This window comes from Doryrhamphus excisus, linkage group LG15, assembly GCF_037039965.1.
Source record: "Doryrhamphus excisus strain RoL-2023G ecotype Guam linkage group LG15, RoL_Dexc_Guam_v1.1, whole genome shotgun sequence".
In the NCBI taxonomy this organism is placed as follows: domain Eukaryota; kingdom Metazoa; phylum Chordata; class Actinopteri; order Syngnathiformes; family Syngnathidae; genus Doryrhamphus; species Doryrhamphus excisus.
In genome coordinates, this window is record NC_136371.1 from 2,521,241 (window position 1) to 2,534,177 (window position 12,937).

General features: G+C 41.7%; 2 protein-coding genes across 2 annotated transcripts; both read left to right on the forward strand.

Annotated features, from left to right (window-relative positions):
- Positions 1-64: 64 nt before the first annotated feature.
- mfsd2al2 (major facilitator superfamily domain containing 2a-like 2) lies at positions 65-5,487 on the forward strand. Its single transcript, XM_058050990.2, has 13 exons — positions 65-305; positions 1,212-1,336; positions 1,405-1,537; positions 1,682-1,760; positions 1,834-1,991; positions 2,934-3,024; positions 3,786-3,907; positions 3,985-4,068; positions 4,136-4,219; positions 4,296-4,408; positions 4,598-4,741; positions 4,830-5,003; positions 5,123-5,487. The coding sequence occupies exons 1-13, from the start codon at positions 180-182 to the stop codon at positions 5,427-5,429; spliced, it is 1,740 nt and encodes a 579-aa protein (XP_057906973.2). The 5' UTR covers positions 65-179; the 3' UTR covers positions 5,430-5,487.
- A 1,130-nt stretch (positions 5,488-6,617) lies between these two features.
- Positions 6,618-12,884, forward strand: LOC131104152 (peptidyl-prolyl cis-trans isomerase FKBP1A-like). Its single transcript, XM_058051020.2, has 5 exons — positions 6,618-6,761; positions 6,857-6,904; positions 7,715-7,827; positions 9,771-9,944; positions 12,293-12,884. Exons 1-4 carry the CDS (start codon positions 6,725-6,727, stop codon positions 9,900-9,902), a joined length of 330 nt encoding a protein of 109 aa, XP_057907003.1. The 5' UTR covers positions 6,618-6,724; the 3' UTR covers positions 9,903-9,944; positions 12,293-12,884.
- Positions 12,885-12,937: the final 53 nt, after the last annotated feature.

Sequence of the window (12,937 nt, forward strand, 5' to 3'; positions counted from 1 at the left end):
CAAAGATTGCATCTGTTTGGGTTAACTTGTCGTGAGCCGGAATGAAGTTTCTCAAGAACTGGAATTTATTAGAACAGAATCCAGACAGAACCTCATCAAGCGGACGGCAGAAGGTATGTTTCACAGTAATACTTTAATGTATTTAACAAAAACAATATCATTGACCAATACTTTGCTTTATGAAGGTATCAAGTGGGATTCCTCTCGCCAGGAAGTTATGTTATGCGGTTGGAGGCGTCCCTTATCAGCTGACCTCTGTGGCCATTGGTGTCTCGCTGCAGATCTTTCTTCTGGAGGTTGCACAGGTAAAAAAAAAAACCCAAAACATTTGATACAAAGTCCTGGAAGTGAGCCACTTTAATGAAGAGAACATGCATGCAACATTTTGATTGACACTGTGTCAATAATACATATTACAATTCATATTTGTAGTTATAAATTTTTGTTTTTGACATCCAGTTTTCCGACTCTGTACCTCTTTCATGAATATTTAATCAATTCATTTTTTAACCTGGGCTGCACTGCCGTCGAGTGATTAGCACACAGGCCTCACAGCTAGGAGACCTGAGTTCAATTCCACCCTCTGCCATCTCTGTGTGTTTTTTGCATGTTCTCCCTGTGCATGCGTGGGTTTTCTCCGGGTACTCCGGTTTCCTCCCACATTCCAAAAACATGCTAGGTTAATTGACGACTCCAAATATTCCATAGGTATGAATGGTTGTTTGTCTATATGTGCCCTGTGATTGGCTGGCCACTAGTCCACTAGTAGTGTACCCCGCCTCTCGCCTGAAGACAGCTGGGATAGGCTCCAGCACCCCTGCAACCCTCGTGAGGATATGCGGTAGAAAATGAATGAATGAATAATATAGAACTTGTATATTTTTAATGGTAATGGTTTTATTTCATTTGAACATGCATCAGATTACAATTGAATGCATCACATAATCAGTTCCCAGTTCCACATGTCCTAAAGGGGTAGGAAGAAGCAAAGCTTATTAAATCCTGCCCCTCCATCTGGTACTTTTACAATCAGTAACTGTTACATTTGTTCACTTCCTGCTTTCTTTTTTTTTTTTTTTTAAATAATGCACCTCGTACCGAAGTACAAGGTGATATGACCATACAATGACATAATGGGTACCATAGTACCCTCACAAAGGCCATGAATGAGAGTGGCTAATGTTTACAAACATGTATCTGTCTTTTCCCAGCTGGATGCTTTCTCCACCTCCATCATTTTATTTGTGAGTCGGGCCTGGGATGCAGTGACTGATCCTTTGGTTGGATACCTAGTAAGCCGCAGCAAGCGAACGGCGATCGGCAAACTCACTCCTTGGTGGGCAGCTCGTCATCGCTTAAAATCAATGATGTCCTTCAAGTGACAGATCCACATTTGTCCTGCAGGGTGGTTCTGTCGACGCCATTCGGCGTCCTGTCGTATGTGCTGCTGTGGTTTGTTCCACGAGACATCCACAAGACATCTCTCAAGACGACGTGGTTTGTCGCAACTGCCTGCCTCTTTGAGACCCTCATGAGTGTGAGGCGGCCATCTCCTTGTCATCTATCTCTGCCCACTCACCCCCCCGCCCCCCCATCACACTAAGCTGTGTCACCATGGCTACCATTTCACACCATCCTCACAGCCTGTGTCATGTTTTCTTTACCTTTGTCGTTTTATCAGGGCTACAATGTGCCCTATCTTTCCTTGAGTATGTTCCTCGGAGGAGACAAGAGAGACAGAGACTCGGTCACCGCTTATAGTTAAGATCCAACTACCCATATCCAAACCACGTGTCTTGCCTACATCAACATCTCGTCCTCTCCTGTTGGCAGGAATGTGTGTGGAGATGATAGCCATGCTGTTAGCATCCGTCATCCAGGGTCAGGTCGTGGCTCAGTACAACACAGAAAAGCAGGAGGCCTGTGAACACCTCCAACATGATGGACCTCCAAGTTCATCTCTACCGCATGTTGCATCACTTCAAGAGACGGTAGGTCACAATAGAGGACACGCCCATCAAAGCAGTGGCCATTGTGTTCCAACAGTCGCAGGGATATCTTGTTACACTATAATTTGGGGTGATCGGCATATTGTGCGTTGCGTAAAGTTGAATTAAAACTGTGTAAAATAATCCACAACCTTTAAAAAGTATGAATATAAAACAATGAATGACAATGATTACAACTTTGTGGCAACAGTTTGGGAATGAACCTCAAATCACATTTGTGCTCAAAACAAAGTCTGTCAGGCCCAACAAACAACTTTAGGATGAACTACAATAAAAAGCTGGCTGCTCGGCAGCCAAGTGGTTAGCGTGCAGGCCTCACAGCTGGGAGACCCGAGATCAATTCCACCCTCTGTGTGGAGTTTGCATGTTCTCCCCGTGCATGCGTGGGTTTTCTCCGGGTACTCCGGTTTCCTCCCACATTCCAAAAACATGCTAGGTTAATTGGCGACTCCTAATTGTCCATAGGTATGAATGTGAGTGTGAATGGTTGTTTGTCTATATGTGCCCTGTGATTGGCTGGCCACCAGTCCAGGGTGTACCCCGCCTCTCGCTCGAAGACAGCTGGGATAGGCTCCAGCACCCCCGTAATCCTCGTGAGGATAAGCGGTACAAAATGAATGAATGAGTAATGGGCAACTTCTTGATAAGTCCCGCCCTTGTGGCGATTCAGATTAACACTCTAAAGCTACAATGGCCTTTTTCTTGAACAGTGTGAGAAATTTCAAGTCACTTTGATTTACGAGGTCAAACTTTGGACTTGAATAACATTACAACACAGTTTGGGGGCATGTTTTGACCAGTGGTTCAGGACAGTCATGCCAATATACAGAGCATGAACTTCCTGTGTGCATATTATAATGAAGCCAGAAGCTCTATCGATTATATTTGATTTCATGGTACAATGTCTTTTACCCCCCTCCACAGGAAAAGGCTTTCCTGATATCATCGATGGTTATTGGAGGGCTGTTTTTCATCAGCAGCATTGTTCTCTTTTTGGGGGTGAAGGAGCAGCAGGGTGAGTCATTCCCCTTTTAAGATATGATTACACGTTTCACACTAAGGATGCATTTTGCAAATGAAGTACGTCGATGATGTCAAGAAGAGTTCCTTTCATAAATACCATAAATGTTCAAATTAACTCCAGAGTCTCCTATAGTTGCGGTAATATAGTTGTAATGTCTACAAAAGCTAATTGACATTAACAGCTACGGCTGTAGGCAACCTCCTGATGTGGTTTCTATTATCTCCACAAGATGGCAGTAATTGTACTCATGCACGCCAAAGCATTATTCATTCATTCATTTTCTACTGCTTTTCCGCAGTCGGGTCGCGGGGGTGCTGGAGCCTATCCCAGCTGTCTTCGGGCGAGAGGCGAGGTACACCTTGGACTGGTGGCCAGCCAATCACAGGGCTCATATAGACAAACAACCATTCACACTCACATTCATACCTGTGGCCAATTAACCTAGCATGTTTTTGGAATGTGGGAGGAAACCGGAGTACCCGGAGAGAACCCACGCATGCACGGGGAGAACATGCAAACTCCACACAGAGATGGCCGAGGGTGGAATTGAACCACGGTCTCCTAGCTGTGAGGTCTGCGCGCTAACCACTCAACCGCTGTGCAGCCAAGTATTATTTAATGTAAAAAAAAAAAAAAAAAATCAAATTAAAAAAAAATAATTGCTTCTCCCCAGTTATTTATCTCATGCCTCCAATTAATTAATGACATATAATTACAGGATTTATGGTATTTTTTCTTTTCTTTCATTGCAGGCCCCGTGAGCTCCATTCACAAAGTGAGACCATCCTATATAAACTCGCTGAAGATGCTGATCTGTCACATCGGTTACCAACGTCTGGTCCTCGGATTTGTGTTCAGCGCTTTTGCATTTCAGGTCCTTAATGTTCTCGCTAGCATGCCAGATTCAGCATTTCTATTTCACTTTTGAAAAGTTGACATTCGTTTTCTCAGACATCCTTGGGAAGTTTTGCCCTTTTTTGTAGCCTTGCATCTGGACTCAGCGATCAGTTCCAGCACCTCCTACTGGCTTTACTGGTGAGTACACTCATTTCATTAAAAACAACTACAATTTAATCTGACTTGTAGGAAATCTCCGTACAAGGTTTCTGCATCAGTAGCGGTTCCTGTATGGCAAGTAGTTCTCCTGAGAATTGGGAAAAAGGCCACGGTTTTCATCGGGCTCTCGGTAAGAAATGTCATCTAATGAATGGAATGAAGGACGCTGTGCACCTCCTCAACTGTGCTGCCTGTTTCTCTCTCAGCTTTTCATCCCAGCTTCAATCATTGTAGCCTGCGTTCCCAGCAACTTCCCTGTCTTCGTGATGATGTGCATCTTGATGGGATTCAGCGTGGCGACTATATTTTTGTTACCCTGGTGAGTCAGTTTTCTGCAGGAACACATCATCCCTCCCGAAGGGCTGGCTTCACAGCTCGCCTGAGTCAGAACTCGATGCTGACTACATGAATCATCTACAGATTCCTCGAGAGTGAAGATCGATCCAACAATGCTCTCCTGTTGAAGTGTTAAATGTCAACTTGTGTGTGTTGTGTGTGTCCATGAAAGGTCCATGCTCCCTGATGTGGTAGATGACTTTGCCTTGACTTATCCATCGTATAAAGATCTGGAGCCGCTGTTTTTTTCCTGCTATGCCTTCTGCAATAAGCTGGCAGGGGGCCTCGCTGTTGGACTCTCCACGTTGATTTTGCAGTGAGTCAATCCTCCATCCACTTCATATATACAGTATGTTCGTATGTGTTGGTGGGCCATAGCTTTTTTTTTTTTTTTTGCGCTGCAGATTTGTTGGATACAGAGCCGGTGCGTGTCACCATGGCGACGGAGTGGTGACGGCTCTAACTGTGCTCTTTTCACCTGTTCCCATTGTTCTACTGTTAATCGGGATGACATTTTTTTACTCCTATCCCATCAATGAGAGGCAATGTTTGTCAAGCCAAGAAGCAGCCACAGTTCAGTAAGTGGGTGAAGGCCACCGTGACTGAACTAACATAATCTATTCAAAGGAAAAAATGATGCTGTCTGTACATGTACATGAGTTGATGATATTATTCTCATATTTATTTCTTCCCACAGTCCAGAATCCGCATCTTCATCATCCGAGCAAAGGGAAAGTAAAGAGCAGCATGCTGGCGTGACAGCAATTTCACATCTTAACACATCGCAGAAGTCCAATACATCACCTCGTGCAGGCAACCATGTTAAAAATGATGCAGTGCGATTGTCTGTCATATCCATTGACTTAAATTCTGCAAATGACAGCAAATCAGTCTTTCGGTCAGATGTAAATCATAAATATGACAGGCGGAGTATCGGCACTCAGCAGAGGCTAATGGAAGTGTCTAGATGCTCAAAGAAGAGATCCAAAGTCTCTTGGGTATAGCAAGACACATACTTCCTGTAACGGTTTGAAATGTTTTTGATTAAAAGCTTAACCGTTGGATTACACTTTTAAGTCATTTCCACCCACAAAGAAAGTTGCACTGTGTATTTATAGTAATGGCGAAAATAACATCTTGGGCATTTACTTTTGTCTCCATAGCAAATATGTTTTCATGATCTTGTTATGGGATCCTCATAATGCGACCGGACATGCGTCTTAGAATTATTCTGCTTCACTGATGTCATTGTTTTCGTAACAATGCTGCCTGAAATGTCATGTGGATTTTTTGCTGCCTTTATGTTTTGTCATGATGTTGGACTCAAAGACAATACCCACCAGTCTTGACATATTGTGATGTCAAATATTGATATTTCATATGAAAGAATGGAATCATACCAAGACAAGCAAGATGTAGTGAAATGTCATGATGCCATTTATAATACTTAATTATAAATGTATTATAATACAATATTATATTATATTTATAATAATATGCGGTCATTTATAATACTTTTTCTAAAGTCATAAGTAAAAACAAGTGGTGTTAAATGCTCCAATCATTTTCTTAGCTTGGAAATTTGAATTTCTAAGATTGCCAGTACTACCTCTCTAAAGGGTTAAAAAAAACGTGATTAAGCCACGCCCATTGCTGCTACGAGGAAGCTGATTGGTCTTCTCGGTCGGGTTAGCCGGAAGCTTGCTAAAGTATGAGATAAACACATACCTGTATCATCCCGATACACCTGCTTGGATTTTTTCTTTTAAAGCATTCGAATCTTAAGGAGCTGTTCCTTTCAAAGAGCAGTTTAAAATACTGTCTTTTTTTACAAGTACTGTAACTTGTTTTTATCAAGTAAACAATCACTAGTAGCAGTTATAAAATATAATATAAAAATTGTATCCGTAATAATACATACTGTATTGGTGGAAATTATTGTGAAATATTAATTATAATTAATTTACCTTGTTTTTACTGTAAACATTTCATAAGATGGTGTCATATCCTTATTATTTGACAGTGAAATTCAACTAGATTGACTCACAAGTAGAACTTTGTCACGATTAAAATAATGTTTATAGCTTCACGTCATATTGACACATTATTTGAAATACTATTGACTGCTACTTTCAGTTATACATGTAATAAAATACAAATAATAATGCAAAAAAAAAAACGTCGGCGAACTACACTATTGCTTTGGAGTGTGTATGTTTTCCGCATCCATTCCCACTCCGCCTCCCCCTGCTTCCGCTGTCTGCACGGTGGTGGACGGAACGGCTGTCGAATAGCGAAAATGGGAGTACAAATTGAAACCATTAACCCGGGAGATGGTGGGTAGACGTGCTTTATTGTTGATTTGTCCACACTTTGGGTGTTTTGTGTGTGGTTACACTGATGTCTCCCCTCTCTCTCGCTTCCTTTCTAGGACAGACATTTCCAAAGAAGGGGCAGCGCGTCGTGGTGCACTATGTCGGTGAGGAGGGGGCTGCTAGACTGTCACCAATAGCGTAAAACTTACTCATTTAAACAAGCGCTTGACTTTTTGATTGACATTATTGTTTGTTTAAGCGACAACTAGTGGCGGGTGAATGTCTATTACGTTTAGGAATGGATCCAACATGAACATTTGTTTCCGCTAACGTCGGTGGGGGGGTTCTCTTTAGCTAGTGCCAAGAAGTATGTCATTTTAGCTTTTAACCGCGTACTCGTGCTGTTGTCAAAGCTGAGAATCAGTTACTAACTTAAAACAATGTCGTTTTAATCGACACTTGTGTGGGTAGATTTGACGTTCAAGTGGCTAACATACGAGGTAGCGAAACATAGCTCTTGGGGCCACCGGGGCCCGTTATGCTAGCTGGCTAACTTTGGCTAATTCTCGCCAGTCTGCTAACTTTAGCTCCTGTCTGTCAGTGGTGCTTTGGGGGCAGGATTCCCAACCCTAAGTACGCGTACCCCTAGTGGTACGCGAGCAAATTGCAGGAGGTTCTTGAACCGTTTAATTTCCAAATATTTTCAGTCATTTCATATTAAGTCAGACAATAAAATGTAACGTGTGAGCGATAACTAGTTTCCCCAGGGAGACAATGACCTGCGGCACAGCTGCACCAAAATCACAACAGCTGTGTTTCAGTCTCCTTTTGGAGAATTATCAACACATATGAATGAGGGGGGGTAGTTATGGTATGACAAAAATGGTTGGGAAACACTGGTTTAGTGCACCTAACCATCTTCAGTGTCCACCAAGATGAAGTGATCTACCATTCCCTTTAATTGCTTTTATTAGGAACCCTGGCAGATGGGAAAGTGTTTGATTCCTCAAGGAACCGAGGAAAGCCATTCAAATTCAAGATAGGGCACGAGGAGGTTATCCGTGGCTGGGATGAAGGAGTTGCCCAGGTGAGAAGGCGTTTTCACAATACTGTTTGCATGTTACTTGAATTCACTACGGTGGCCATTTGGGACAAACGAGCATAATGTGTTTTATCAGGAGGGCAGTGTACGCCAGCCACACTGTGTCTGGCTCTGAAACCGGTGTATGGAATTATTGACTATGGGATTCCGGTCATGGAACACAAAGTCATTAGTTGGACTCTGAATGGTAAAATATATATACGTATGTATATACACATATTTAAACACATTTTAGGTATTTTTACCTAAATTAAGCATTTTTAATCAAATCCTGCTTGAAAATACAAGTCCACAAGGCATTCAAAAGACTCATCAAAAGACATTGAAGATGATGTGCTATACATATGACTATATTGACAGTTACTATGGTACCCATTATGTCATTGTATGGTCATATCACCTTGTACTTCGGTACGTGATTTAAAAAAAAAACTATATTAGGAAAGCAGGAAGTGAACAAATGTAACATTTACTGATTGTAAAAGTACCAGATGGAGGGGTAGGATTTAATAAGCTTTGCTTCTTCCTACTCCTTTTGGACATGTGGAACTGTGAACTGATTATGTGATGCATTCAATTGTAATCTGATGCATGTTCAAATGAAATAATACCATTACCAAGCTATGTAGTAATCTACAAGGGTCATTCGGTGTCAGGAATGATATTGTAACCAGACTAGATCGCTGGAACACCAGGCTTTTATTGCAGATTTGAATAAAACACGGGCTACTGTTTACTCTTACGTTATTCTGCTGCTTTCATGTAACGTCAGTAGTAGTTGTGGGATGTTTTTGTTTTAGTTTCAAGAGCATTTTTGTGTTTACTTTGGCGTGCGTTTGCTCTAAGACGATAAGGTTGCTCTAATAACGTTCATTTTCCATTTGTGAGAATGTGCTGTGGTTTGCCTAACCAATCAGATTTAGCGGTGGGTGGAGTAATATTGAGACAGAAGTCGCAGCCAGCGTCTGAATCTGAGCTGAAGTTTTAATCTGCACGTCGGATTTAAATAAAGGCCGATACAAATATACCTCAAAAGTTCAGTTAGTCAACCACTAGCCTCTAAATTTTACTTGTTACATAATCGGCGTCATCTGATGTGCAGCCGCAACACAAGCAGCTGTAGTTGAGTCAGGAGCGTTTATTCACATCTGAAAATATGTTTGCTCTGCTTGGGACATATTCACACTTGGGCTGCAACGATTATTCGGATAATTCAAGTACCTCGATTGCAAAAAATAATTTTATCTGCTTCGAGGAATCGCTTACATCACAAGATGCGGGAAGATTGAAGAGGCTATAGAAAGCTACAAGGCAACAAAAGAGAAGGAAAACAAAATGTAAAAAAAAAAAATGTGGCTAAACAAGAAGTTCAACACTGTGATATGTATCCACGGCACCATTGTATCGCCCTCGCCGCAATGATGCAACAATGTGGAACACTTGTTCAGGGCGGCCGACGGATAAGACAATACAGCGAGGACCTCATCCAAATGTACACCCCCAGCATCCTCATTGAGGTACCAAGGCCAGCTCCAACTGGTGGTGCCCGAGATCAGACATAAGATGAAGGGAGACCGGGCCTTTTCTGTAGTGGGCTCAAGCTATGGACCTCTATCCTTCCTCATGTTAAAAAAAGGCCCCCACAATTGAAAGCTTTAAGTTTTGTCTTAAAACTCACTGTTTATTCAACAGGTCACGCATGAACATAGCATGAACATAGCATGAACATAGCATGAACATAACAGACTAGAAGTATTAAAGTAAAATGTCTTACATAACACATAACTACCACTTCCACACCATGAACCAATAACACATTTTTATGCCAATATTATCAGACATCTCCAACTATTATTATTATTATTATTGTGTTGATCATTATTATTCCTCAAGCAGAAGTTATCTGTGACCCTTTCCCTGCTCCACAGATGAGTGTCGGTCAGCGGGCCAAGCTGATCTGCTCACCTGACTATGCGTACGGCGCCAAGGGGCACCCGGGCATCATCCCCCCAAATGCCACTCTGACCTTCGATGTGGAACTGCTTCGTCTAGAGGCCTGAAACGTTTGCACTGCTTTGCTTAATTCCACTGAACTTGCCAGGGTGAGATGTCTTGTTTTTCCACACACATCCACTTGGACACCTACACATGGATGTAAACACACATTTACATTTTGGGTTCCGTTTGCAGTTTGTCTATTGCTAACACAAGTACACATACAATATAGCGTATTTTTTTGCACCATAAGGCGCACCAGAGATGCATGAAAAGTGGTTAGGAGCTACTGGTTGGAGACCCCTAGCTTACTGTGTATGAACTCAAGGTGGTAACATCCTGTAGGTGCGAGTTTACTGAGCGTTCAGAGCCATCCTAAACTTTTTCATGGCTCACTTCCCAATGCGCAAACCTCATTATCTGAAACTTTGCTTATTTAACACAATAATGCTACATTTTAACATTTATAGGTCAGAAAAGAGGAAATAATTGCAGAATTGGTCTCCTTGAACATGCAGACTTAGCTGTTTATCGTTTATTCTTTTATTTCCTTAGTTTTCTACTTTATGGAGCCAAGCGTTTGTTATTTGAACATTCTTGGAATAAATGTTGTAGATTGTTGATGTCGAGACCTTCATAGAAGGTGATCCAACGTGTTGCTGCACTTATGGCTGTGATGATCCTCATCTAGTTGTTTGTTCTGTCAATAATCATACCAGCTTAGATTGATGTCGTACCTTCAAGGGCCGGATGTGCGTATGCATTTTTTCCAGTCCTGATAAAAATGCCTTGGCACATGCAGGTCTTATCAAAGTGTGTTGAAGTGTTATCATTATGGGATGGAAAATGACAGCATAACATACTGTTCTAATGGAATACAAATGTGTTTAGTAAGTGCATATTGCTGGTATAATTCAGTTTTTCCAGGAAATAATCTTTAACTACAAGGAAAAAAACCCCAAAAAATGGCCTTGTTAACAGTATCGTGATGTATCGTATCGTGAGCCTAGTATCGTGATGTATCGTATGGCCAGATTCTTGCCAATTACACACCCCTACTTCCCAGTACTGTTCACTATTTGGCATTACAGTTCTGTGGAGAAGCCCCCTGTTAAAGACCGCAGCAGTACGACCCTCAATTTCCTGTTGCGTTCAATGTCACTGTATTGCTCAAGTACTATATGGACTCAACTTGTACTATATTCTCCATATTCTCGACTAGATTGCGACCTTCGGGATTAAGTGAGCCAAAGTTGCGTTTGACCCGTGGCTGAATGAGAACACGCCTTCTCAGATGACAATGCAGGCTCGCTGAGAGAGTCTCGGTTCACGTCAAAACTCGTGTCTGGTGATCGCCACAGGCCTCGTGTTTTTTTTTTTCATGTGTTTAATGGCGTTGGGAAAACCTGGAACAATGTATAACAATGTCGGCATGGTGTTTTTCACTGACAAGGTTTCAGTCAGTCCATCCTGTTCCATCTTCTGCTGTTTTAGAGCAGTTTGACACTATCACACTTTGGTTCATGATGTGAAACCGTCACATTGTGTCCCATCTAATATGATGAAATATGTTTTATTACCACCGGGTTTTATATTATGAGGCTGTAATTAATGGCCCTCTTGCCTCAGGTTGTGTCCCTCCATGCTTTAAACAGGCTCCAGTGTAGCCGCTCGTTATATTCTCTCCAATTATTGGCCAATCTCTAAGCTCCTCTTTCCTTCCGAGGTGTTGGAGACGTTGTTCACTTTAACACTAAAGGCATCGCCTTTTTTAATGATCTTTTTACTACAGATTCTAGAAGACTTAATGGCCTTTGTTGCAGTGGACCACGATGTCCTCCTGCCACGTTTTAAATGCCATTCATTCTATTTTATGATATTGATGAATATACAATTTATTAATCAACTCTAACGTCCTCTATAGCCATCATTACACATCAGCATATTGGTATCCTGACTGAAATATGTGTACACATAACACAGTGCTTGGAATTTATTTATGTCTTTATGTTCTAAAGCAATGTTCTCCCCGTGCATGCGTGGGTTTTCTCCGGGTAGACGCAGACGCAACTTTGGCTCACTTGGTCCTGAAGGTCGCAATCTAGTCGAGAATATGGAGAATATAGTACAAGTTGAGTTAAGCTCAGCCAAGTCCATATACTTGAGCGATACAGTGACATTGAACGCAACAGGAAATTGTGACGCAGTTCGGGCGTTGAGGGTCCTCCTGCTTCTCCACAGAACAGTACTGGGAAGTAGGGGTGTGTAATTGGCAAGAATCTGGCCATACGATACGATACGTATCACGATACTAGGCTCACGATACGATACATCACGATACTGTTAACAAGGCCTTTTTTTTTTTGTTTTTCCTTGTAGTTAAAGATTATTTCCTGGAAAAACTGAATTCCACCAGCAATATGCACTTACTAAACACTTTTCATGTTCCCTGCAGGTCAACTCCTATCATGGGAACATGGAGGCAAAACGTACCAGATGATTCCTGCATAGGACCTACGTATGTCTATAGCTTCACTAATTCACTCTCCTTCACATTTCACATACAACTTATTTCACTTGCTTTCGTTTTATATTTGACTTTCTATTCAGTCATAGGTCATGTGTTTTGACATTGTATTTTCATGTTTTTTTTTTTTGACCTTTTACAAGTTACAAAATGTCAGTTTTTATATAAGAACTGAATCGGTCTCATTCCTTGTGGCCGTGCAGCCTTCACACGACGGTCACGATGCGGAAAACGCATTTTCTTAAAACAATACACTCTTTGACAGATTTTTATGAATGACTGACTGATCATCAGGCGACTTTAGACAAGGATCCCTCATAATTTCCAATTCCTGAATCAAGCACATATTCGCCATGAGCTGCCTACAGGTCTCTGCAGATGTTAGTTTTACTTTTGTCTATACGGCCGCATTGATTCTTTATTTATGAGAGTGAACTGACCTTTGCTCCGACAGTCACAACTGGACAGATGTCTTGATAGTTGCTTGGAAAAAATGTGGGGAAAGTTTCTTGCCAAAAGGTCTTGCGGAGAGGAAAAAACAAAAAACTTTTGACACTTGCATGAAAACTTTCC

Coding starts and splice junctions, on each gene's coding strand:
- mfsd2al2 (XM_058050990.2), top strand. CDS start 180: ATGAAGGTATCAAGTGGGATTCCTCTCGCCAGGAAGTTATGTTATGCG. Junction 4,069..4,135: donor ACCTCCTACTGGCTTTACTG/GTGAGTACACTC, acceptor TCTCCGTACAAG/GTTTCTGCATCAGTAGCGGT. Junction 4,409..4,597: donor ACTATATTTTTGTTACCCTG/GTGAGTCAGTTT, acceptor TGTCCATGAAAG/GTCCATGCTCCCTGATGTGG.
- LOC131104152 (XM_058051020.2), top strand. CDS start 6,725: ATGGGAGTACAAATTGAAACCATTAACCCGGGAGATG. Junction 6,905..7,714: donor CGTCGTGGTGCACTATGTCG/GTGAGGAGGGGG, acceptor TGCTTTTATTAG/GAACCCTGGCAGATGGGAAA. Junction 7,828..9,770: donor GGGATGAAGGAGTTGCCCAG/GTGAGAAGGCGT, acceptor CCTGCTCCACAG/ATGAGTGTCGGTCAGCGGGC.